General features: G+C 49.9%; 1 protein-coding gene across 1 annotated transcript in view; it reads right to left on the reverse strand.

The window, feature by feature from the left end:
• Positions 1–24,734, reverse strand: part of arl2 (ADP-ribosylation factor-like 2) — an 84,809-nt gene that overhangs the window by 52,846 nt on the left and 7,229 nt on the right. Inside the window, exons 2-4 of the mRNA XM_059959232.1 lie at positions 23,359–23,469; positions 22,167–22,329; positions 21,009–21,089 (exon numbers count right to left, since the gene is read on the reverse strand). Coding sequence (XP_059815215.1) covers positions 21,009–21,089; positions 22,167–22,329; positions 23,359–23,469 — 355 coding nt within the window. The remainder of the gene's footprint in view (positions 1–21,008; positions 21,090–22,166; positions 22,330–23,358; positions 23,470–24,734) is intronic.

The following is a 24,734-nucleotide window of genomic DNA, read 5'->3' on the forward strand; positions in this document are numbered from 1 at the left end:
CTCTGTCAGTCCCCCCGATCAAACTCACATCCCGTCTGTCTGGTTTGTATGTAGAGTCTCTGTCAGTCCCCCGATCAAACTCACATCCCATCTGTCTGGTTTGTATGTACCGTCCCTGTCAGTCCCCCGATCAAACTCACATCCCGTCTGTCTGGTTTGTATGTAGCGTCTCTGTCAGTCCCCCTGCTCCAATCAAACTCACATCCCATCTGTCTGGTTTGTATGTAGAGTCTCTGTCAGTCTGTCTGCTCCAATCAAACTCACATCCCGTCTGTCTGGTTTGTGTGTAGAGTCTCAGTCAATCCCCCAATCAAACTCACATCCCATCTGTCTGGTTTGTATGTAGAGTCTCTGTCAGTCCCCCGATCAAACTCACATCCCGTCTGTCTGGTTTGTATGTAGAGTCTCTGTCAGTCCCCCGATCAAACTCACATCCCATCTGTCTGGTTTGTATGTAGAGTCTCTGTCAGTCCCCCGATCAAACTCACATCCCATCTGTCTGGTTTGTATGTAGAGTCTCTGTCAGTCCCCCGATCAAACTCACATCCCATCTGTCTGGTTTGTATGTAGAGTCTCTGTCAATCCCCCGATCAAACTCACATCCCGTCTGTCTGGTTTGTATGTAGAGTCTCTGTCAGTCCGTCTGCTCCAATCAAACTCACATCCCGTCTGTCTGGTTTGTATGTAGCGTCCCTGTCAGTCCCCCGATCAAACTCACATCCCGTCTGTCTGGTTTGTATGTAGCGTCTCTGTCAGTCCCCCTGCTCCAATCAAACTCACATCCCATCTGTCTGCTTTGTATGTAGAGTCTCTGTCAGTCCGTCTGCTCCAATCAAACTCACATCCCACCTGTCTGGTTTGTATGTAGAGTCTCTGTCAGTCTACCGATCAAACTCACATCCCATCTGTCTGGTTTGTATGTAGTGTCTCTGTCAGTCCGTCTGCTCCAATCAAACTCACATCCCACCTGTCTGGTTTGTATGTAGAGTCTCTGTCAGTCCGTCTGCTCCAATCAAACTCACATCCCGTCTGTCTGGTTTGTATGTAGAGTCTCTGTCAGTCCCCCGATCAAACTCACATCCCGTCTGTCTGGTTTGTATGTAGAGTCTCTGTCAGTCCCCCGATCAAACTCACATCCCATCTGTCTGGTTTGTATGTAGAGTCTCTGTCAGTCCCCCGATCAAACTCACATCCCATCTGTCTGGTTTGTATGTAGAGTCTCTGTCAGTCCCCCGATCAAACTCACATCCCATCTCTCTGGTTTGTATGTAGAGTCTCTGTCAATCCCCCGATCAAACTCACATCCCGTCTGTCTGGTTTGTATGTAGAGTCTCTGTCAGTCCTCCGATCAAACTCACATCCCACCTGTCTGGTTTGTATGTAGAGTCTCTGTCAGTCCGTCTGCTCCAATCAAACTGACATCCCGTCTGTCTGGTTTGTATGTCGCGTCTCTGTCAGTCCCCCAATCAAACTCACATCCCGTCTGTCTGGTTTGTATGTAGCGTCTCTGTCAGTCCGTCAGCTCCAATCAAACTCACATCCCGTCTGTCTGGTTTGTATGTAGAGTCTCTGTCAGTCCGTCTGCTCCAATCAAACTCACATCCCATCTGTCTGGTTTGTATGTAGAGTCTCTGTCAGTCCTCTGATCAAACTCACATCCCACCTGTCTGGTTTGTATGTAGAGTCTCTGTCAGTCCGTCTGCTCCAATCAAACTGACATCCTGTCTGTCTGGTTTGTATGTCGCGTCTCTGTCAGTCCCCCAATCAAACTCACATCCCGTCTGTCTGGTTTGTATGTAGCGTCACTGTCAGTCCGTCAGCTCCAATCAAACTCACATCCCGTCTGTCTGGTTTGTATGTAGAGTCTCTGTCAGTCCTTCTGCTCCAATCAAACTCACATCCCATCTGTCTGGTTTGTATGTAGAGTCTCTGTCAGTCCGTCTGCTCCAATCAAACTCACATCCCGTCTGTCTGGTTTGTATGTAGCGTCCCTGTCAGTCCCCCGATCAAACTCACATCCCGTCTGTATGGTTTGTATGTAGCGTCTCTGTCAGTCCCCCTGCTCCAATCAAACTCACATCCCATCTGTCTGGTTTGTATGTAGAGTCTCTGTCAGTCCGTCTGCTCCAATCAAACTCACATCCCGTCTGTCTGGTTTGTATGTAGAGTCTCTGTCAATCCCCCAATCAAACTCACATCCCATCTGTCTGGTTTGTATGTAGTGTCTCTGTCAGTCCCCCGATCAAACTCACATCCCGTCTGTCTGGTTTGTATGTAGCGTCTCTGTCAGTCCGTCTGCTCCAATCAAACTCACATCCCATCTGTCTGGTTTGTATGTAGAGTCTCTGTCAGTCCGTCTGCTCCAATCAAACTGACATCCCATCTGTCTGGTTTGTATGTAGAGTCTCTGTCAATCCCCCGATCAAACTCAAATCCCGTCTGTCTGGTTTGTATGTAGAGTCTCTGTCAATCCCCCAATCAAACTCACATCCCATCTGTCTGGTTTGTATGTAGAGTCTCTGTCAGTCCCCCGATCAAACTCACATCCCGTCTGTCTGGTTTGTATGTAGAGTCTCTGTCAGTCCCCCGATCAAACTCACATCCCATCTGTCTGGTTTGTATGTAGAGTCTCTGTCAGTCCCCCGATCAAACTCACATCCCATCTGTCTGGTTTGTATGTAGAGTCTCTGTCAGTCTCCCGATCAAACTCATATCCCATCTGTCTGGTTTGTATGTAGAGTCTCTGTCAGTCCCCCTGCTCCAATCAAACTCACATCCCATCTGTCTGGTTTGTATGTAGAGTCTCTGTCAGTCCGTCTGCACCAATCAAACTCACATCCCGTCTGTCTGGTTTGTATGAAGAGTCTCTGTCAGTCCCCCGATCAATCTCACATCCCACCTGTCTGGTTTGTATGTAGAGTCTCTGTCAGTCCGTCTGCTCCAATCAAACTGACATCCCGTCTGTCTGGTTTGTATGTCGCGTCTCTGTCAGTCCCCCAATCAAACTCACAACCCGTCTGTCTGGTTTGTATGTAGCGTCTCTGTCAGTCCGTCTGCTCCAATCAAACTCACATCCCATCTGTCTGGTTTGTATGTAGAGTCTCTGTCAGTCCCCCGATCAAACTCACATCCCGTCTGTCTGGTTTGTATGTAGAGTCTCTGTCAGTCCCCCGATCAAACTCACATCCCATCTGTCTGGTTTGTATGTAGAGTCTCTGTCAGTCCCCCGATCAAACTCACATCCCATCTGTCTGGTTTCTATGTAGAGTCTCTGTCAGTCCCCCGATCAAACTCACATCCCATCTCTCTGGTTTGTATGTAGAGTCTCTGTCAATCCCCCGATCAAACTCACATCCCGTCTGTCTGGTTTGTATGTAGCGTCTCTGTCAGTCCGTCTGCTCCAATCAAACTGACATCCCGTCTGTCTGGTTTGTATGTCCCGTCTCTGTCAGTCCCCCAATCAAACTCACATCCCGTCTGTCTGGTTTGTATGTAGCGTCTCTGTCAGTCCGTCTGCTCCAATCAAACTCACATCCCGTCTGTCTGGTCTGTATGTAGAGTCTCTGTCAGTCCGTCTGCTCCAATCAAACTCACATCACATCTGTCTGGTTCGTATGTAGAGTCTCTGTCAGTCCGTCTGCTCCAATCAAACTCACATCCCGTCTGTCTGGTTTGTATGTAGCGTCCCTGTCAGTCCCCCGATCAAACTCACATCCCGTCTGTCTGGTTTGTATGTAGCGTCTCTGTCAGTCCCCCTGCTCCAAACAAACTCACATCCCATCTGTCTGGTTTGTATGTAGAGTCTCTGTCAGTCCGTCTGCTCCAATCAAACTGACATCCCGTCTGTCTGGTTTGTATGTAGAGTCTCTGTCAGTCCCCCCGATCAAACTCACATCCCGTCTGTCTGGTTTGTATGTAGAGTCTCTGTCAGTCCCCCGATCAAACTCACATCCCATCTGTCTGCTTTGTATGTAGAGTCTCTGTCAGTCCCCCCGATCAAACTCACATCCCATCTGTCTGGTTTGTATGTAGAGTCTCTGTCAGTCCCCCGATCAAACTCACATCCCATCTGTCTGGTTTGTATGTACCGTCCCTGTCAGTCCCCCGATCAAACTCACATCCCGTCTGTCTGGTTTGTATGTAGCGTCTCTGTCAGTCCCCCTGCTCCAATCAAACTCACATCCCATCTGTCTGGTTTGTATGTAGAGTCTCTGTCAGTCTGTCTGCTCCAATCAAACTCACATCCCGTCTGTCTGGTTTGTGTGTAGAGTCTCAGTCAATCCCCCAATCAAACTCACATCCCATCTGTCTGGTTTGTATGTAGAGTCTCTGTCAGTCCCCCGATCAAACTCACATCCCGTCTGTCTGGTTTGTATGTAGAGTCTCTGTCAGTCCCCCGATCAAACTCACATCCCATCTGTCTGGTTTGTATGTAGAGTCTCTGTCAGTCCCCCGATCAAACTCACATCCCATCTGTCTGGTTTGTATGTAGAGTCTCTGTCAGTCCCCCGATCAAACTCACATCCCATCTGTCTGGTTTGTATGTAGAGTCTCTGTCAATCCCCCGATCAAACTCACATCCCGTCTGTCTGGTTTGTATGTAGAGTCTCTGTCAGTCCCCCGATCAAACTCACATCCCATCTGTCTGGTTTGTATGTAGAGTCTCTGTCAATCCCCCGATCAAACTCACATCCCATCTGTCTGGTTTGTATGTAGAGTCTCTGTCAATCCCCCGATCAAACTCACATCCCGTCTGTCTGGTTTGTATGTAGAGTCTCTGTCAGTCCCCCAATCAAACTCACATCCCGTCTGTCTGGTTTGTATGTAGATTCTCTGTCAGTCCGTCTGCTCCAATCAAACTCACATCCCATCTGTCTGGTTTGTATGTAGAGTCTCTGTCAGTCCCCCGATCAAACTCACATCCCACCTGTCTGGTTTGTATGTAGAGTCTCTGTCAGTCCCCCGATCAAATTCACATCCCATCTGTCTGGTTTGTATGTAGAGTCTCTGTCAGTCCGTCTGCTCCAATCAAACTGACATCCCGTCTTTCTGGTTTGTATGTCGCGTCTCTGTCAGTCCCCCAATCAAACTCACATCCCGTCTGTCTGGTTTGTATGTAGCATCTCTGTCAGTCCGTCTGCTCCAATCAAACTCACATCCCGTCTGTCTGGTTTGTATGTAGAGTCTCTGTCAGTCCGTCTGCTCCAATCAAACTCACATCCCATCTGTCTGGTTTGTATGTAGAGTCTCTGTCAGTCCGTCTGCTCCAATCAAACTCACATCCCGTCTGTCTGGTTTGTATGTAGCGTCCCTGTCAGTCCCCCGATCAAACTCACATCCCGTCTGTCTGGTTTGTATGTAGCGTCTCTGTCAGTCCCCCTGCTCCAATCAAACTCACATCCCATCTGTCTGCTTTGTATGTAGAGTCTCTGTCAGTCCGTCTGCTCCAATCAAACTCACATCCCACCTGTCTGGTTTGTATGTAGAGTCTCTGTCAGTCTACCGATCAAACTCACATCCCATCTGTCTGGTTTGTATGTAGTGTCTCTGTCAGTCCGTCTGCTCCAATCAAACTCACATCCCACCTGTCTGGTTTGTATGTAGAGTCTCTGTCAGTCCGTCTGCTCCAATCAAACTCACATCCCGTCTGTCTGGTTTGTATGTAGAGTCTCTGTCAGTCCCCCGATCAAACTCACATCCCGTCTGTCTGGTTTGTATGTAGAGTCTCTGTCAGTCCCCCGATCAAACTCACATCCCATCTGTCTGGTTTGTATGTAGAGTCTCTGTCAGTCCCCCGATCAAACTCACATCCCATCTGTCTGGTTTGTATGTAGAGTCTCTGTCAGTCCCCCGATCAAACTCACATCCCATCTCTCTGGTTTGTATGTAGAGTCTCTGTCAATCCCCCGATCAAACTCACATCCCGTCTGTCTGGTTTGTATGTAGAGTCTCTGTCAGTCCTCCGATCAAACTCACATCCCACCTGTCTGGTTTGTATGTAGAGTCTCTGTCAGTCCGTCTGCTCCAATCAAACTGACATCCCGTCTGTCTGGTTTGTATGTCGCGTCTCTGTCAGTCCCCCAATCAAACTCACATCCCGTCTGTCTGGTTTGTATGTAGCGTCTCTGTCAGTCCGTCAGCTCCAATCAAACTCACATCCCGTCTGTCTGGTTTGTATGTAGAGTCTCTGTCAGTCCTTCTGCTCCAATCAAACTCACATCCCATCTGTCTGGTTTGTATGTAGAGTCTCTGTCAGTCCGTCTGCTCCAATCAAACTCACATCCCGTCTGTCTGGTTTGTATGTAGCGTCCCTGTCAGTCCCCCGATCAAACTCACATCCCGTCTGTATGGTTTGTATGTAGCGTCTCTGTCAGTCCCCCTGCTCCAATCAAACTCACATCCCATCTGTCTGGTTTGTATGTAGAGTCTCTGTCAGTCCGTCTGCTCCAATCAAACTCACATCCCGTCTGTCTGGTTTGTATGTAGAGTCTCTGTCAATCCCCCAATCAAACTCACATCCCATCTGTCTGGTTTGTATGTAGTGTCTCTGTCAGTCCCCCGATCAAACTCACATCCCGTCTGTCTGGTTTGTATGTAGCGTCTCTGTCAGTCCGTCTGCTCCAATCAAACTCACATCCCATCTGTCTGGTTTGTATGTAGAGTCTCTGTCAGTCCGTCTGCTCCAATCAAACTGACATCCCGTCTGTCTGGTTTGTATGTAGAGTCTCTGTCAATCCCCCGATCAAACTCAAATCCCGTCTGTCTGGTTTGTATGTAGAGTCTCTGTCAATCCCCCAATCAAACTCACATCCCATCTGTCTGGTTTGTATGTAGAGTCTCTGTCAGTCCCCCGATCAAACTCACATCCCGTCTGTCTGGTTTGTATGTAGAGTCTCTGTCAGTCCCCCGATCAAACTCACATCCCATCTGTCTGGTTTGTATGTAGAGTCTCTGTCAGTCCCCCGATCAAACTCACATCCCATCTGTCTGGTTTGTATGTAGAGTCTCTGTCAGTCTCCCGATCAAACTCATATCCCATCTGTCTGGTTTGTATGTAGAGTCTCTGTCAGTCCCCCTGCTCCAATCAAACTCACATCCCATCTGTCTGGTTTGTATGTAGAGTCTCTGTCAGTCCGTCTGCACCAATCAAACTCACATCCCGTCTGTCTGGTTTGTATGAAGAGTCTCTGTCAGTCCCCCGATCAATCTCACATCCCACCTGTCTGGTTTGTATGTAGAGTCTCTGTCAGTCCGTCTGCTCCAATCAAACTGACATCCCGTCTGTCTGGTTTGTATGTCGCGTCTCTGTCAGTCCCCCAATCAAACTCACAACCCGTCTGTCTGGTTTGTATGTAGCGTCTCTGTCAGTCCGTCTGCTCCAATCAAACTCACATCCCATCTGTCTGGTTTGTATGTAGAGTCTCTGTCAGTCCCCCGATCAAACTCACATCCCGTCTGTCTGGTTTGTATGTAGAGTCTCTGTCAGTCCCCCGATCAAACTCACATCCCATCTGTCTGGTTTGTATGTAGAGTCTCTGTCAGTCCCCCGATCAAACTCACATCCCATCTGTCTGGTTTGTATGTAGAGTCTCTGTCAGTCCCCCGATCAAACTCACATCCCATCTCTCTGGTTTGTATGTAGAGTCTCTGTCAATCCCCCGATCAAACTCACATCCCGTCTGTCTGGTTTGTATGTAGCGTCTCTGTCAGTCCGTCTGCTCCAATCAAACTGACATCCCGTCTGTCTGGTTTGTATGTCCCGTCTCTGTCAGTCCCCCAATCAAACTCACATCCCGTCTGTCTGGTTTGTATGTAGCGTCTCTGTCAGTCCGTCTGCTCCAATCAAACTCACATCCCGTCTGTCTGGTCTGTATGTAGAGTCTCTGTCAGTCCGTCTGCTCCAATCAAACTCACATCACATCTGTCTGGTTCGTATGTAGAGTCTCTGTCAGTCCGTCTGCTCCAATCAAACTCACATCCCGTCTGTCTGGTTTGTATGTAGCGTCCCTGTCAGTCCCCCGATCAAACTCACATCCCGTCTGTCTGGTTTGTATGTAGCGTCTCTGTCAGTCCCCCTGCTCCAAACAAACTCACATCCCATCTGTCTGGTTTGTATGTAGAGTCTCTGTCAGTCCGTCTGCTCCAATCAAACTGACATCCCGTCTGTCTGGTTTGTATGTAGAGTCTCTGTCAGTCCCCCCGATCAAACTCACATCCCGTCTGTCTGGTTTGTATGTAGAGTCTCTGTCAGTCCCCCGATCAAACTCACATCCCATCTGTCTGCTTTGTATGTAGAGTCTCTGTCAGTCCCCCCGATCAAACTCACATCCCGTCTGTCTGGTTTGTATGTAGAGTCTCTGTCAGTCCCCCGATCAAACTCACATCCCATCTGTCTGGTTTGTATGTACCGTCCCTGTCAGTCCCCCGATCAAACTCACATCCCGTCTGTCTGGTTTGTATGTAGCGTCTCTGTCAGTCCCCCTGCTCCAATCAAACTCACATCCCATCTGTCTGGTTTGTATGTAGAGTCTCTGTCAGTCTGTCTGCTCCAATCAAACTCACATCCCGTCTGTCTGGTTTGTGTGTAGAGTCTCAGTCAATCCCCCAATCAAACTCACATCCCATCTGTCTGGTTTGTATGTAGAGTCTCTGTCAGTCCCCCGATCAAACTCACATCCCGTCTGTCTGGTTTGTATGTAGAGTCTCTGTCAGTCCCCCGATCAAACTCACATCCCATCTGTCTGGTTTGTATGTAGAGTCTCTGTCAGTCCCCCGATCAAACTCACATCCCATCTGTCTGGTTTGTATGTAGAGTCTCTGTCAGTCCCCCGATCAAACTCACATCCCATCTGTCTGGTTTGTATGTAGAGTCTCTGTCAATCCCCCGATCAAACTCACATCCCGTCTGTCTGGTTTGTATGTAGAGTCTCTGTCAGTCCGTCTGCTCCAATCAAACTCACATCCCGTCTGTCTGGTTTGTATGTAGCGTCCCTGTCAGTCCCCCGATCAAACTCACATCCCGTCTGTCTGGTTTGTATGTAGCGTCTCTGTCAGTCCCCCTGCTCCAATCAAACTCACATCCCATCTGTCTGCTTTGTATGTAGAGTCTCTGTCAGTCCGTCTGCTCCAATCAAACTCACATCCCACCTGTCTGGTTTGTATGTAGAGTCTCTGTCAGTCTACCGATCAAACTCACATCCCATCTGTCTGGTTTGTATGTAGTGTCTCTGTCAGTCCGTCTGCTCCAATCAAACTCACATCCCACCTGTCTGGTTTGTATGTAGAGTCTCTGTCAGTCCGTCTGCTCCAATCAAACTCACATCCCGTCTGTCTGGTTTGTATGTAGAGTCTCTGTCAGTCCCCCGATCAAACTCACATCCCGTCTGTCTGGTTTGTATGTAGAGTCTCTGTCAGTCCCCCGATCAAACTCACATCCCATCTGTCTGGTTTGTATGTAGAGTCTCTGTCAGTCCCCCGATCAAACTCACATCCCATCTGTCTGGTTTGTATGTAGAGTCTCTGTCAGTCCCCCGATCAAACTCACATCCCATCTCTCTGGTTTGTATGTAGAGTCTCTGTCAATCCCCCGATCAAACTCACATCCCGTCTGTCTGGTTTGTATGTAGAGTCTCTGTCAGTCCTCCGATCAAACTCACATCCCACCTGTCTGGTTTGTATGTAGAGTCTCTGTCAGTCCGTCTGCTCCAATCAAACTGACATCCCGTCTGTCTGGTTTGTATGTCGCGTCTCTGTCAGTCCCCCAATCAAACTCACATCCCGTCTGTCTGGTTTGTATGTAGCGTCTCTGTCAGTCCGTCAGCTCCAATCAAACTCACATCCCGTCTGTCTGGTTTGTATGTAGAGTCTCTGTCAGTCCTTCTGCTCCAATCAAACTCACATCCCATCTGTCTGGTTTGTATGTAGAGTCTCTGTCAGTCCGTCTGCTCCAATCAAACTCACATCCCGTCTGTCTGGTTTGTATGTAGCGTCCCTGTCAGTCCCCCGATCAAACTCACATCCCGTCTGTATGGTTTGTATGTAGCGTCTCTGTCAGTCCCCCTGCTCCAATCAAACTCACATCCCATCTGTCTGGTTTGTATGTAGAGTCTCTGTCAGTCCGTCTGCTCCAATCAAACTCACATCCCGTCTGTCTGGTTTGTATGTAGAGTCTCTGTCAATCCCCCAATCAAACTCACATCCCATCTGTCTGGTTTGTATGTAGTGTCTCTGTCAGTCCCCCGATCAAACTCACATCCCGTCTGTCTGGTTTGTATGTAGCGTCTCTGTCAGTCCGTCTGCTCCAATCAAACTCACATCCCATCTGTCTGGTTTGTATGTAGAGTCTCTGTCAGTCCGTCTGCTCCAATCAAACTGACATCCCGTCTGTCTGGTTTGTATGTAGAGTCTCTGTCAATCCCCCGATCAAACTCAAATCCCGTCTGTCTGGTTTGTATGTAGAGTCTCTGTCAATCCCCCAATCAAACTCACATCCCATCTGTCTGGTTTGTATGTAGAGTCTCTGTCAGTCCCCCGATCAAACTCACATCCCGTCTGTCTGGTTTGTATGTAGAGTCTCTGTCAGTCCCCCGATCAAACTCACATCCCATCTGTCTGGTTTGTATGTAGAGTCTCTGTCAGTCCCCCGATCAAACTCACATCCCATCTGTCTGGTTTGTATGTAGAGTCTCTGTCAGTCTCCCGATCAAACTCATATCCCATCTGTCTGGTTTGTATGTAGAGTCTCTGTCAGTCCCCCTGCTCCAATCAAACTCACATCCCATCTGTCTGGTTTGTATGTAGAGTCTCTGTCAGTCCGTCTGCACCAATCAAACTCACATCCCGTCTGTCTGGTTTGTATGAAGAGTCTCTGTCAGTCCCCCGATCAATCTCACATCCCACCTGTCTGGTTTGTATGTAGAGTCTCTGTCAGTCCGTCTGCTCCAATCAAACTGACATCCCGTCTGTCTGGTTTGTATGTCGCGTCTCTGTCAGTCCCCCAATCAAACTCACAACCCGTCTGTCTGGTTTGTATGTAGCGTCTCTGTCAGTCCGTCTGCTCCAATCAAACTCACATCCCATCTGTCTGGTTTGTATGTAGAGTCTCTGTCAGTCCCCCGATCAAACTCACATCCCGTCTGTCTGGTTTGTATGTAGAGTCTCTGTCAGTCCCCCGATCAAACTCACATCCCATCTGTCTGGTTTGTATGTAGAGTCTCTGTCAGTCCCCCGATCAAACTCACATCCCATCTGTCTGGTTTGTATGTAGAGTCTCTGTCAGTCCCCCGATCAAACTCACATCCCATCTCTCTGGTTTGTATGTAGAGTCTCTGTCAATCCCCCGATCAAACTCACATCCCGTCTGTCTGGTTTGTATGTAGCGTCTCTGTCGGTCCGTCTGCTCCAATCAAACTGACATCCCGTCTGTCTGGTTTGTATGTCCCGTCTCTGTCAGTCCCCCAATCAAACTCACATCCCGTCTGTCTGGTTTGTATGTAGCGTCTCTGTCAGTCCGTCTGCTCCAATCAAACTCACATCCCGTCTGTCTGGTCTGTATGTAGAGTCTCTGTCAGTCCGTCTGCTCCAATCAAACTCACATCACATCTGTCTGGTTCGTATGTAGAGTCTCTGTCAGTCCGTCTGCTCCAATCAAACTCACATCCCGTCTGTCTGGTTTGTATGTAGCGTCCCTGTCAGTCCCCCGATCAAACTCACATCCCGTCTGTCTGGTTTGTATGTAGCGTCTCTGTCAGTCCCCCTGCTCCAAACAAACTCACATCCCATCTGTCTGGTTTGTATGTAGAGTCTCTGTCAGTCCGTCTGCTCCAATCAAACTGACATCCCGTCTGTCTGGTTTGTATGTAGAGTCTCTGTCAGTCCCCCCGATCAAACTCACATCCCGTCTGTCTGGTTTGTATGTAGAGTCTCTGTCAGTCCCCCGATCAAACTCACATCCCATCTGTCTGCTTTGTATGTAGAGTCTCTGTCAGTCCCCCCGATCAAACTCACATCCCGTCTGTCTGGTTTGTATGTAGAGTCTCTGTCAGTCCCCCGATCAAACTCACATCCCATCTGTCTGGTTTGTATGTACCGTCCCTGTCAGTCCCCCGATCAAACTCACATCCCGTCTGTCTGGTTTGTATGTAGCGTCTCTGTCAGTCCCCCTGCTCCAATCAAACTCACATCCCATCTGTCTGGTTTGTATGTAGAGTCTCTGTCAGTCTGTCTGCTCCAATCAAACTCACATCCCGTCTGTCTGGTTTGTGTGTAGAGTCTCAGTCAATCCCCCAATCAAACTCACATCCCATCTGTCTGGTTTGTATGTAGAGTCTCTGTCAGTCCCCCGATCAAACTCACATCCCGTCTGTCTGGTTTGTATGTAGAGTCTCTGTCAGTCCCCCGATCAAACTCACATCCCATCTGTCTGGTTTGTATGTAGAGTCTCTGTCAGTCCCCCGATCAAACTCACATCCCATCTGTCTGGTTTGTATGTAGAGTCTCTGTCAGTCCCCCGATCAAACTCACATCCCATCTGTCTGGTTTGTATGTAGAGTCTCTGTCAATCCCCCGATCAAACTCACATCCCGTCTGTCTGGTTTGTATGTAGAGTCTCTGTCAGTCCCCCGATCAAACTCACATCCCATCTGTCTGGTTTGTATGTAGAGTCTCTGTCAATCCCCCGATCAAACTCACATCCCATCTGTCTGGTTTGTATGTAGAGTCTCTGTCAATCCCCCGATCAAACTCACATCCCGTCTGTCTGGTTTGTATGTAGAGTCTCTGTCAGTCCCCCAATCAAACTCACATCCCGTCTGTCTGGTTTGTATGTAGATTCTCTGTCAGTCCGTCTGCTCCAATCAAACTCACATCCCATCTGTCTGGTTTGTATGTAGAGTCTCTGTCAGTCCCCCGATCAAACTCACATCCCACCTGTCTGGTTTGTATGTAGAGTCTCTGTCAGTCCCCCGATCAAATTCACATCCCATCTGTCTGGTTTGTATGTAGAGTCTCTGTCAGTCCGTCTGCTCCAATCAAACTGACATCCCGTCTTTCTGGTTTGTATGTCGCGTCTCTGTCAGTCCCCCAATCAAACTCACATCCCGTCTGTCTGGTTTGTATGTAGCATCTCTGTCAGTCCGTCTGCTCCAATCAAACTCACATCCCGTCTGTCTGGTTTGTATGTAGAGTCTCTGTCAGTCCGTCTGCTCCAATCAAACTCACATCCCATCTGTCTGGTTTGTATGTAGAGTCTCTGTCAGTCCGTCTGCTCCAATCAAACTCACATCCCGTCTGTCTGGTTTGTATGTAGCGTCCCTGTCAGTCCCCCGATCAAACTCACATCCCGTCTGTCTGGTTTGTATGTAGCGTCTCTGTCAGTCCCCCTGCTCCAATCAAACTCACATCCCATCTGTCTGCTTTGTATGTAGAGTCTCTGTCAGTCCCCCGATCAAACTCACATCCCATCTGTCTGGTTTGTATGTAGAGTCTCTGTCAATCCCCCGATCAAACTCACATCCCGTCTGTCTGGTTTGTATGTAGAGTCTCTGTCAGTCCCCCGATCAAACTCACATCCCATCTGTCTGGTTTGTATGTAGAGTCTCTGTCAATCCCCCGATCAAACTCACATCCCATCTGTCTGGTTTGTATGTAGAGTCTCTGTCAATCCCCCGATCAAACTCACATCCCGTCTGTCTGGTTTGTATGTAGAGTCTCTGTCAGTCCCCCAATCAAACTCACATCCCGTCTGTCTGGTTTGTATGTAGATTCTCTGTCAGTCCGTCTGCTCCAATCAAACTCACATCCCATCTGTCTGGTTTGTATGTAGAGTCTCTGTCAGTCCCCCGATCAAACTCACATCCCACCTGTCTGGTTTGTATGTAGAGTCTCTGTCAGTCCCCCGATCAAATTCACATCCCATCTGTCTGGTTTGTATGTAGAGTCTCTGTCAGTCCGTCTGCTCCAATCAAACTGACATCCCGTCTTTCTGGTTTGTATGTCGCGTCTCTGTCAGTCCCCCAATCAAACTCACATCCCGTCTGTCTGGTTTGTATGTAGCATCTCTGTCAGTCCGTCTGCTCCAATCAAACTCACATCCCGTCTGTCTGGTTTGTATGTAGAGTCTCTGTCAGTCCGTCTGCTCCAATCAAACTCACATCCCATCTGTCTGGTTTGTATGTAGAGTCTCTGTCAGTCCGTCTGCTCCAATCAAACTCACATCCCGTCTGTCTGGTTTGTATGTAGCGTCCCTGTCAGTCCCCCGATCAAACTCACATCCCGTCTGTCTGGTTTGTATGTAGCGTCTCTGTCAGTCCCCCTGCTCCAATCAAACTCACATCCCATCTGTCTGCTTTGTATGTAGAGTCTCTGTCAGTCCGTCTGCTCCAATCAAACTCACATCCCACCTGTCTGGTTTGTATGTAGAGTCTCTGTCAGTCTACCGATCAAACTCACATCCCATCTGTCTGGTTTGTATGTAGTGTCTCTGTCAGTCCGTCTGCTCCAATCAAACTCACATCCCACCTGTCTGGTTTGTATGTAGAGTCTCTGTCAGTCCGTCTGCTCCAATCAAACTCACATCCCGTCTGTCTGGTTTGTATGTAGAGTCTCTGTCAGTCCCCCGATCAAACTCACATCCCGTCTGTCTGGTTTGTATGTAGAGTCTCTGTCAGTCCGTCTGCTCCAATCAAACTCACATCCCATCTGTCTGGTTTGTATGTAGAGTCTCTGTCAGTCCGTCTGCTCCAATCAAACTCACATCCCACCTGTCTGGTTTGTATGTAGAGTCTCTGTCAGTCCGTCTGCTCCAATCAAACTCACATCCCGTCTGTCTGGTTTGTATGTAGAGTCTCTGTCAATCCCCCAATCAAACTCACATCCCATCTGTCTGCTTTGTATGTAGAGTCTCTGTCAGTCCCCCCGATCAAACTCACATCCCGTCTGTCTGGTTTGTACGTAGAGTCTCTGTCAGTCCCCCGATCAAACTCACATCCCGTCTGTCTGGTTTGTATGTAGAGTCTCTGTCAGTCCCCCGATCAAACTCACATCCCACCTGTCTGGTTTGTATGTAGCGTCTCTGTCAGTCCGTCTGCTCCAATCAAACTCACATCCCGTCTGTCTGGTTTGTATGTAGAGTCTCTGTCAGTCCCCCGATCAAACTCACATCCCACCTGTCTGGTTTGTATGTAGAGTCTCTGTCAGTCCGTCTGCTCCAATCAAACTCACATCCCATCTGTCTGGTTTGTATGTAGAGTCTCTGTCAATCCCCCGATCAAACTCACATCCCTTCTGTCTGGTTTGTATGTAGAGTCTCTGTCAGTCCCCCAATCAAACTCACATCCCATCTGTCTGGTTTGTATGTAGAGTCTCTGTCAGTCCCCCGATCAAACTCACATCCCGTCTGTCTGGTTTGTATGTAGAGTCTCTGTCAGTCCCCCGATCAAACTCACATCCCATCTGTCTGGTTTGTATGTAGAGTCTCTGTCAGTCCCCCGATCAAACTCACATCCCATCTGTCTGGTTTGTACGTAGAGTCTCTGTCAGTCCCCCGATCAAACTCACATCCCATCTGTCTGGTTTGTATGTAGAGTCTCTGTCAGTCCCCCGATCAAACTCACATCCCATCTGTCTGGTTTGTTTGTAGAGTCTCTGTCAGTCCCCCAATCAAACTCACATCCCGTCTGTCTGGTTTGTATGTAGCGTCTCTGTCAGTCCGTCTGCTCCAATCAAACTCACATCCCATCTGTCTGGTTTGTATGTAGAGTCTCTGTCAGTCCGTCTGCTCCAATCAAACTCACATCCCGTCTGTCTGGTTTGTATGTAGCGTCCCTGTCAGTCCCCCGATCAAACTCACATCCCGTCTGTCTGGTTTGTATGTAGCGTCTCTGTCAGTCCCCCTGCTCCAATCAAACTCACATCCCATCTGTCTGGTTTGTATGTAGAGTCTCTGTCAGTCCGTCTGCTCCAATCAAACTCACATCCCGTCTGTCTGGTTTGTATGTAGAGTCTCTGTCAATCCCCCAATCAAACTCACATCCCGTCTGTCTGGTTTGTATGTAGCGTCTCTGTCAGTCCGTCTGCTCCAATCAAACTCACATCCCATCTGTCTGGTTTGTATGTAGAGTCTCTGTCAGTCCCCCGATCAAACTCACATCCCACCTGTCTGGTTTGTATGTAGAGTCTCTGTCAGTCCGTCTGCTCCAATCAAACTGATATCCCGTCTGTCTGGTTTGTATGTAGCGTCTCTGTCAGTCCCCCAATCAAACTCACATCCCATCTGTCTGGTTTGTATGTAGCGTCTCTGTCAGTCCGTCTGCTCCAATCAAACTCACATCCCGTCTGTCTGGTTTGTATGTCGAGTCTCTGTCAATCCCCCGATCAAACTCACATCCCATCTGTCTGGTTTGTATGTAGAGTCTCTGTCAGTCCCCCGATCAAACTCACATCCCGTCTGTCTGGTTTGTATGTAGAGTCTCTGTCAGTCCCCCGATCAAACTCACATCCCATCTGTCTGGTTTGTATGTAGAGTCTCTGTCAGTCCCCCGATCAAACTCACATCCCGTCTGTCTGGTTTGTATGTAGAGTCTCTGTCAGTCCCCCGATCAAACTCACATCCCATCTGTCTGGTTTGTATGTAGAGTCTCTGTCAGTCCCCCGATCAAACTCACATCCCGTCTGTCTGGTTTGTATGTAGAGTCTCTGTCAGTCCCCCGATCAAACTCACATCCCGTCTGTCTGGTTTGTATGTAGAGTCTCTGTCAGTCCCCCGATCAAACTCACATCCCATCTGTCTGGTTTGTATGTAGAGTCTCTGTCAGTCCCCCGATCAAACTCACATCCCGTCTGTCTGGTTTGTATGTAGAGTCTCTGTCAGTCCCCCGATCAAACTCACATCCCATCTGTCCTGTTTGTATGTAGAGTCTCTGTCAGTCCGTCTGCTCCAATCAAACTGACATCCCGTCTGTCTGGTTTGTATGTTGTGTCTCTGTCAGTCCCCCAATCAAACTCACATCCCATCTGTCTGGTTTGTATGTAGAGTCTCTGTCAGTCCGTCTGCTCCAATCAAACTCACATCCCATCTGTCTGGTTTGTATGTAGAGTCTCTGTCAGTCCCCCTGCTCCAATCAAACTCACATCCCGTCTGTCTGGTTTATTTTAGACCTTGAACATAAAGTACATGAACACTATTGCACTTGTGGATCAGAATAATTTCAATTGACCCCCAACCATCATGAGTGGTGTATATAGTGGAAAAACTTGCATTTACCCTGAGCTCGGGTGAGACTAGACTAGAGGTCAAGGGTTAAGGTTGAAAGGGGAACCTGAGGAGGAACTTCTTCATTCAGAACAGGGGTTGCTGACCTTTCTGATGCCATGGACTAATAATAATAAGCAAGGGGTCCGTGGACCCCATGTTGGGATCTTCTGAATCACTGGGATGAGAATGCGAAAGGAGCTGTCAGCGCAAGTTGTGAACGTGTTCAACTTCAACACTTGAGAGTTCTTGTAAGTATGTGGATGGAGGGCTATGGACCAGGTGCAGGTTGATGGGATGAGGCAATTAATGGTTCAGCATGGACTAGATGGGCCAAAGGGCCTGTTTCTGTGCAGCATTGCTCTGTGACTCTATACCAACCCTCACTTAGCTCTCATCTTATTTTTCCTCTCTTATCCTTATTGTGCACTGTCGTTCAGTTCAGTTCATCTCTTGCCACACCAGCCTGGTCCACTTCACCTCACGAATCTATTCCAAAATCTCCCGCACTGCTCACTGAGCCCTGAGCACTCTCCAAAGAGAGAACCTTCCCTATTGATTCCTGTTATTGGTGCCAGCCCAGATCCGTGAAAAGATCTCACCATCCAGGCCAGGTGACCTTCTCACATCTCCCATCAGGCACGAGGAAACCCCTCACCATCCCTTCATCAAACATCCCCACAGTCCGGGCCCGACAACCTTCTCACTCCCATCGGGCACGAGGAAACCCCTCACCATCCCTTCATCAAACATCCCCACAGTCCGGGCCCGACAACCTCCTCACTCCCATCGGGCACGAGGAAATCCCTCACCGTCCCTTCATCAAACATCCCCACCATCTGGGCCAGTGCACCTTCTGACACCCATCGGGCACGAGGAAATCCCTCACCGTCCCTTCATCAAACATCCCCACCATCTGGGCCCGACAACCTCCTCACTCCCATCGGGCACGAGGAAATCCCTCACCGTCCCTTCATCAAACGTCCCCACCATCTGGGCCAGTGCACCTTCTCACTCCCATCTGGCACGAGGAAATCCCTCACCGTCCCTTCATCAAACATCCCCACCATCTGGGCCCGACAACCTCCTCACTCCCATCGGGCACGAGGAAATCCCTCACCGTCCCTTCATCAAACATCCCCACAGTCCGGGCCCGACAACCTCCTCACTCCCATCGGGCACGAGGAAATCCCTCACCGTCCCTTCATCAAACATCCCCACAGTCCGGGCCAGACAACCTCCTCACTCCCATCGGGAACGAGGAAATCCCTCACCGTCCCTTCATCAAACATCCCCACAGTCCGGGCCCGACACCCTCCTCACTCCCATCGGGTACGAGGAAATCCCTCACCGTCCCTTCATCAAACATCCCCACAGTCCGGGCCCGACAACCTCCTCACTCCCATCGGGCACGAGGAAATCCCTCACCGTCCCTTCATCAAACATCCCCACAGTCCGGGCCAGACAACCTCCTCACTCCCATCGGGAACGAGGAAATCCCTCACCGTCCCTTCATCAAACATCCCCACAGTCCGGGCCCGACACCCTCCTCACTCCCATCGGGTACGAGGAAATCCCTCACCGTCCCTTCATCAAACATCCCCACAGTCCGGGCTCGACAACCTCCTCACTCCCATCGGGCACGAGGAAATCCCTCACCGTCCCTTCATCAAACATCTCCACCGTCTGGGCCAGTGCACCTTCTCACAGTTTCAATAGGGCAGAAGGTACTGCACAAAAGCCAGAAGTCCTTCACCACCAGGTTCAGGACTGGCTACTTTCCTTCAACCGTCCGGTTCTTGAACCAACCGGCAGAATCTTAATCACCCTCTGTCATCATTGTTCTTTGCCGTGTCATTATGACGTGGGTGATCATGGTCTTTCCATGACCGTGATTGTTCTGGGCAAATTTTTGCTCACAAGTGTTTTGCCATTGTCTTCTTCTGGGCCGTGTCTTTACAAGAGGGGTGACCCCAGCCATTATCAATACTCTTCAGAGATTGTCTGCCTGGGGTCAGTGGTCACATAACCAGGACTTGTGATCTGCACCGGCTGCTCGTACGACCGTCCGCCACCTGCTCCCACGGCTTCACCTCGCCCTGATCGGGGGCTAAGCAGGAGCTACACCTTGCCCGAGGGTGACCTGCAGGCCAGCGGAGGGAAGGAGCCCCTCACACCTCCTTTGGTAGAGTTATATCTCCACGTCAGTATAGCAGCACTATGACCAGTTTCAGAGTAACACACACAGAATGCTGCAGGTAAGGCAGCATCTATGGAGACGAATAAAGAGGTGACGCTTTGGGCTGAGACCCTTCAATACAGTGCCTCCAGCATTTTGTGTTACTGTGGATTTCCAGCATCTGCAGAATGTCAGAGAAGACCTTCATTGCACAAATAAACTCTCCCACCACTTGAAATGGCCCTGGCAGCAGGCAGGCAAGCTGAGCAATTGTCAGTCTATTCGACAACTTGACACCACATGCAGATGCTGGGAATCCAAACCAGGTAGTGCTGGAATGAGATACAATCATTACAGTCGAGCAGTGTTTATACAAACCTGAGGGACTAGGTTAGTTTAATACACAAAGTGCTAAGGGAATTTAGCAAGTCAGGCACAAAATGGTGGCCAGATCGCTCAACGTTGCCACACAAGCTGAAAGGGTGGCTAAGGACTGAGTTCAAGAATCACGAGGTAATTCGTGATTAAAGCTCACACTTGGAGTATTGTGTTCAGTTCAGGTCAGCTCATTATAGGAAATCTGTGGAAGCTTTGGAGAGGGTGCAGAGGAGACTTACCATGATGCTGCTTGAATTATAGATCACGTCTTATGAGGGGAGGTTCAGCAAGCTAACGCTTTTCTGTTTGGACTGAAGGAGCGAGAGAGGTGTGCAAGAGGTGGCGTAGTGGTTGGCGCAATGCCACTACAGCTCAGGGTGTTCAGCGCTCGATTCTGGTGCCATTCTGTAAGGAGCCTCTTCCCCCCCCCCCCCCCACAGCTTTCCCCGGCAGTCCCAAGGCGTACCGGGTAGATGAACTGATCATTGTAAATTGTCCGTGATTGGGTTAGGGCTGACCGGGGTTGTGGCGTCGCTGGGAGCTGTAAATCAGAGGCAGAGTGGGTAGACAGAAGCATTTTCCCAGGGTGGAAATGGTAACACCAGGCAGCAGAATTTGAAGGTGATGAGAGGGAAGTATAGGGGAACGTGTTTTTTTTTATACACAGAGCAGTGGGGGCGTGGAATGCGATGCCGGGGGCCAGCAGAGGCATTTAACAGACTCTTAGATAGGCACACGGATGATAGAAAACTGGAGGTCTACGGGCAAGGGCAGGGTTAGATTGACCTCAGCGTAAGTTAAAGGGTCAAGACAACATTGTGGGCCAAAGGGTCTGTGATGCGCTGTACTATTCTATGAATAAACCAATATTCAGTCGACAGTCGAGTGGGTGATATCTGGAAGCTGTTGTCAGAGTAGGCGGGGTCAGGTACAATCACTATGTTTGCAGCGATATATAAATAGATGTCTGAGAGGGATGGTGTAGGTGGGCAAAATGGCCAGCAGGGACACAAAGGGCCTGTTTCTGTACTGGAATTCCTCAGCACTTCTCATCGAAGACCAGTGTCTCTCCCTTCCACAGACCAAGCACTGTTTTCATCTCAGTCCACACTGGGACAGGAAAGAGAAAAGATTGAAACAGCCCGTCTCTCACCTGCCCCACAGTCAGCATCTCACAGGACACGGTGCAGGACAGCTACTTACTTCCTTGATGGCATCTGACGAGAGGGCTCCAGGCAGATCCTGTTTGTTGGCAAACACCAGGAGTGTCGCGCCAGCCAGTCGCTGGATGGGGGAAAAGAGCAGAGCGAGTTTACTGAGTACTCCTCCACAACGCGACACCCTCCTCTCTACTCCAAGGGGAACACCAGAGCATTAATGGCAAGACTCTTGACAGTGTGAAGGATCAGAGGGGTCTTGGGGTCCGAGTCCATAGGACGGTCAAAGCAACTGTGCAGGTTGACTCAGTGGTTAAGAAGGCGTACGGTGTATTGGCCTTCATCAATCGTGGGATTGAGTTTAGGAGCCGAGAGGTAATGTTGCAGCTACATAGGACCCTGGTCAGACCCCACTTGGAGTACTGTACTCAGTTCTGGTCACCTCACTACAGGAAGGATGTGGAAGCCATAGAAAGGGTGCAGAGGAGATTTACAAGGATGTTGCCTGGATCAGAGAGCATGCCTTATGAGAATAGGTTGAGTGAACTTGGCCTTTTCTCCTCGGAGCGACGGAGGATGAGAGGTGACCTGATAGAGGTGTATAAGATGATGAGAGGCATTGATCGGGTGGATGGGAGGCTTTTTCCCAGGGCTGAAATGGCTAACACGAGAGGGCACAGTTTTAAGATGCTTGGAAGTAGGTACAGAGGAGATGTCAGGGGTAAGTTTTTCACACAGAGAGAGTTGAGTGTGTGGAATGGGCTGCCAGCGACAGTGGTGGAGGTGGATACGATAGGGTCTTTTAAGAGATTCTTAGATAGGTACACGGAGCTCAGTAAAACAGAGGGCTCTGCGGTAGGGGAATTCTAGGCCGTCTCTCGAGTAGGTTACACGGTCAGCACAACATTGTGGGCCGAAGGGTCTGTGATGTGCTATAGATTTCTATGTTTCTGTTAGGTAGACCTGGCTGTTAATGCAAACATCAAATCAGGCAATTGTGACAGCAACCCCATCCATAAATGCAAGCAGACATGGTCAGACACGGGTATCGACCCCTCACACCATTCCGGCCCGCCTGCCCTCTGTTTACATGCTGAGTAAAGAGGAGAGGAGAGGAGCGGAGGTGCATCAGAATCGTGGACTGACCCTCCTCTCGCACCGGGGACGGGACAAAGCCCCTGGGCTCCCTCCGTCTGGCACTTACCTCCTCCCGGAGCAACACGGACAGCTCTCTCTTGCAGTCGTCGAGCCGGAGGCGATCGGCACTGTCCACCACCCAGATCAGGCCGTCCGTGCTCTCAAAGTAGTTCCTCCAGTAGGATCGCAGGGACTTCTGGCCTCCCACGTCCCAGATGTTCAGCTTGAAGCTGGGTAGGGTCACAATACAGTGAAATGTCACCCTCGATGTTCAGCACAGACTACGAGACACACGGAGCAGCAAATCAACCCCTTCCTACCCACCCCACCCTGAGCGGTCGCCTGCGGGCCTGCTAACCTGACCTCTAGCCTCGGGTATCACTGGAGGCCCGACATGCGGAATGGCCGATCAATCTCGTGCCTCCGGATCTGCACGGGCCTTGGGACCTGCCGCCCTCAGGACTCACAGGGCCTCGATATTGTCTCCACAATGCGGACCGACCTGATCTCTGCCCACCAGGCCTTCTGACCTTCCAACCAGCATCAGTCCTGTCAACAGACTTTGTGTCTGACCCGGTGGGGAAGGACAGGACGTACCGGTCAGTGGGGGAATGGGTCACGGGTATAACTGACCCGGTGGGGAAGGACAGGACGTACCGGTCAGTGGGTGAATGGGTCACGGGTATAACTGACCCGGTGGGGAAGGACAGGACGTACCGGTCAGTGGGGGAATGGGTCACGGGTATAACCGACCCGGTGGGGAAGGACAGGACGTACCGGTCAGTGGGAGAATGGGTCACGGGTATAACCGACCCGGTGGGGAAGGACAGGACGTACCGGTCAGTGGGGGAATGGGTCACGGGTATAACCGACCCGGTGGGGAAGGACAGGACGTACCGGTCAGTGGGTGAATGGGTCACGGGTATAACTGACCCGGTGGGGAAGGACAGGACGTACCGGTCAGTGGGTGAATGGGTCACTCGGGTACAATTGGGCCCGTGGATTTGTTAATCTTCTGTTCTTCTAAATAGATAATGACGTGGTTGTCAGTTGTACACTGCTTTGCCTTCACCATGGACACTGATGGGAAACAAAGCCCCTTACAATCACCAGCGGAAGTTTGAGCTGGGCTGGAGTGAGGCCTGGGTTCTCTCCCTCTCATGTGGTGGGAGGCAGGAACCCTCGTGCCATGAAATCCTCCATTTCTGATACTAGCAAAGACAGACGCGGGGTCGTGAGGTCACCGTGTGCCCACTTACTCTCTGTGCTCCAGAGTTTTGATGTTGAAGCCCAGCGTCGGGGAGATGGTGTCGATATCCTCTCCGTTGAACTTTTTCAGGATGGACGTTTTCCCGGCATTGTCCAGGCCGCTGGAAACGAGTTAAGGAACCAGGAGCGTAGACGAACCACGCTTGGAATTAGCGGAAGATTTAAACAATCCTGAAGTTGATTACACAGTGACGGAATCGTGTATAGGGAGAGTGTCTCAGATCATGGCCGAGGGTTGTTCGAATGGTCATAGGGGATGTAGCCCAGCACCAAATGGGGACTCACAGCCTTTATGCCAGCACGTCAGAGTGCAAGCTTACCGCAGAAACCAGCCTTCCCTCTATGGACCCCATCTACACTTCTCACTGCATCAGACAACAAACTCCAAGACCCCACTCATCCCCCACATTCTCTCCTCTCCCTTCTCCCGTCGGGCAGGAGATACAAAAGTTTAAAAGCACGTCCCACCAGGCTCAAGGACAGCCCCTGTTGTACAGCAACACACACAAAATGCTGCAGGAGCTCAGTGGCTCAGGCAGCACCTTTGGAAATGCAATGAACAGTCAATGTTTTGGGCCGAGTTGTCTCACCAGGACCGGAAAGAAAGGGAGAAGATGCCAGGTGGTGGCAAGGACGAACGCTGGAGGGTGGCACACGACACCAGGTTGTTCGATGATCCCGCCTGGTCCTGACTATTGGCTCAGAGGCCCTTTGTACCCTAATGCTTGCAGATCTTCTCCTGGGTACGTTATCAGGTTGTACATGGGAAAGCCCCTTCAGACTAAACTCGACCATGTATATTCCAGCTAATCCCGATACCCAGCTCACGGCTCAGACCCTCTAAATTCCAGCCATCCACGTACCCATATAAACTAAACTCCGATCTTCCTCGTACCCGTATAAACTAAACTCCGATCTTCCTCGTACCCGTATAAACTAAACTCCGATCTTCCTCGTACCCGTATAAACTAAACTCCGATCTTCCTCGTACCCGTATAAACTAAACTCCGATCTTCCTCGTACCCGTATAAACTAAACTCCGATCCTCCTCGTACCCGTATAAACTAAACTCCGATCTTCCTCGTACCCGTATAAACTAAACTCCGATCTTCCTCGTACCCGTATAAACTAAACTCCGATCTTCCTCGTACCCGTATAAACTAATCTCCGATCTTCCTCGTACCCGTATAAAACCCCTTCCTCCGACAGCACGTTCCAGCCCTTGGCCAATACCCTCGAAACTCCGATCTTCCTCGTACCCGTATAAAACCCCTTTCTCCGACAGCACGTTCCAGCCCTTGGCCAATTGGCCAATACCCTCTAAACTCCGACCTTCCTCGTACCCGTATAAAACCCCTTCCTCCGA

Source organism: Hypanus sabinus, unplaced genomic scaffold (assembly GCF_030144855.1).
Source record: "Hypanus sabinus isolate sHypSab1 unplaced genomic scaffold, sHypSab1.hap1 scaffold_1354, whole genome shotgun sequence".
In the NCBI taxonomy this organism is placed as follows: domain Eukaryota; kingdom Metazoa; phylum Chordata; class Chondrichthyes; order Myliobatiformes; family Dasyatidae; genus Hypanus; species Hypanus sabinus.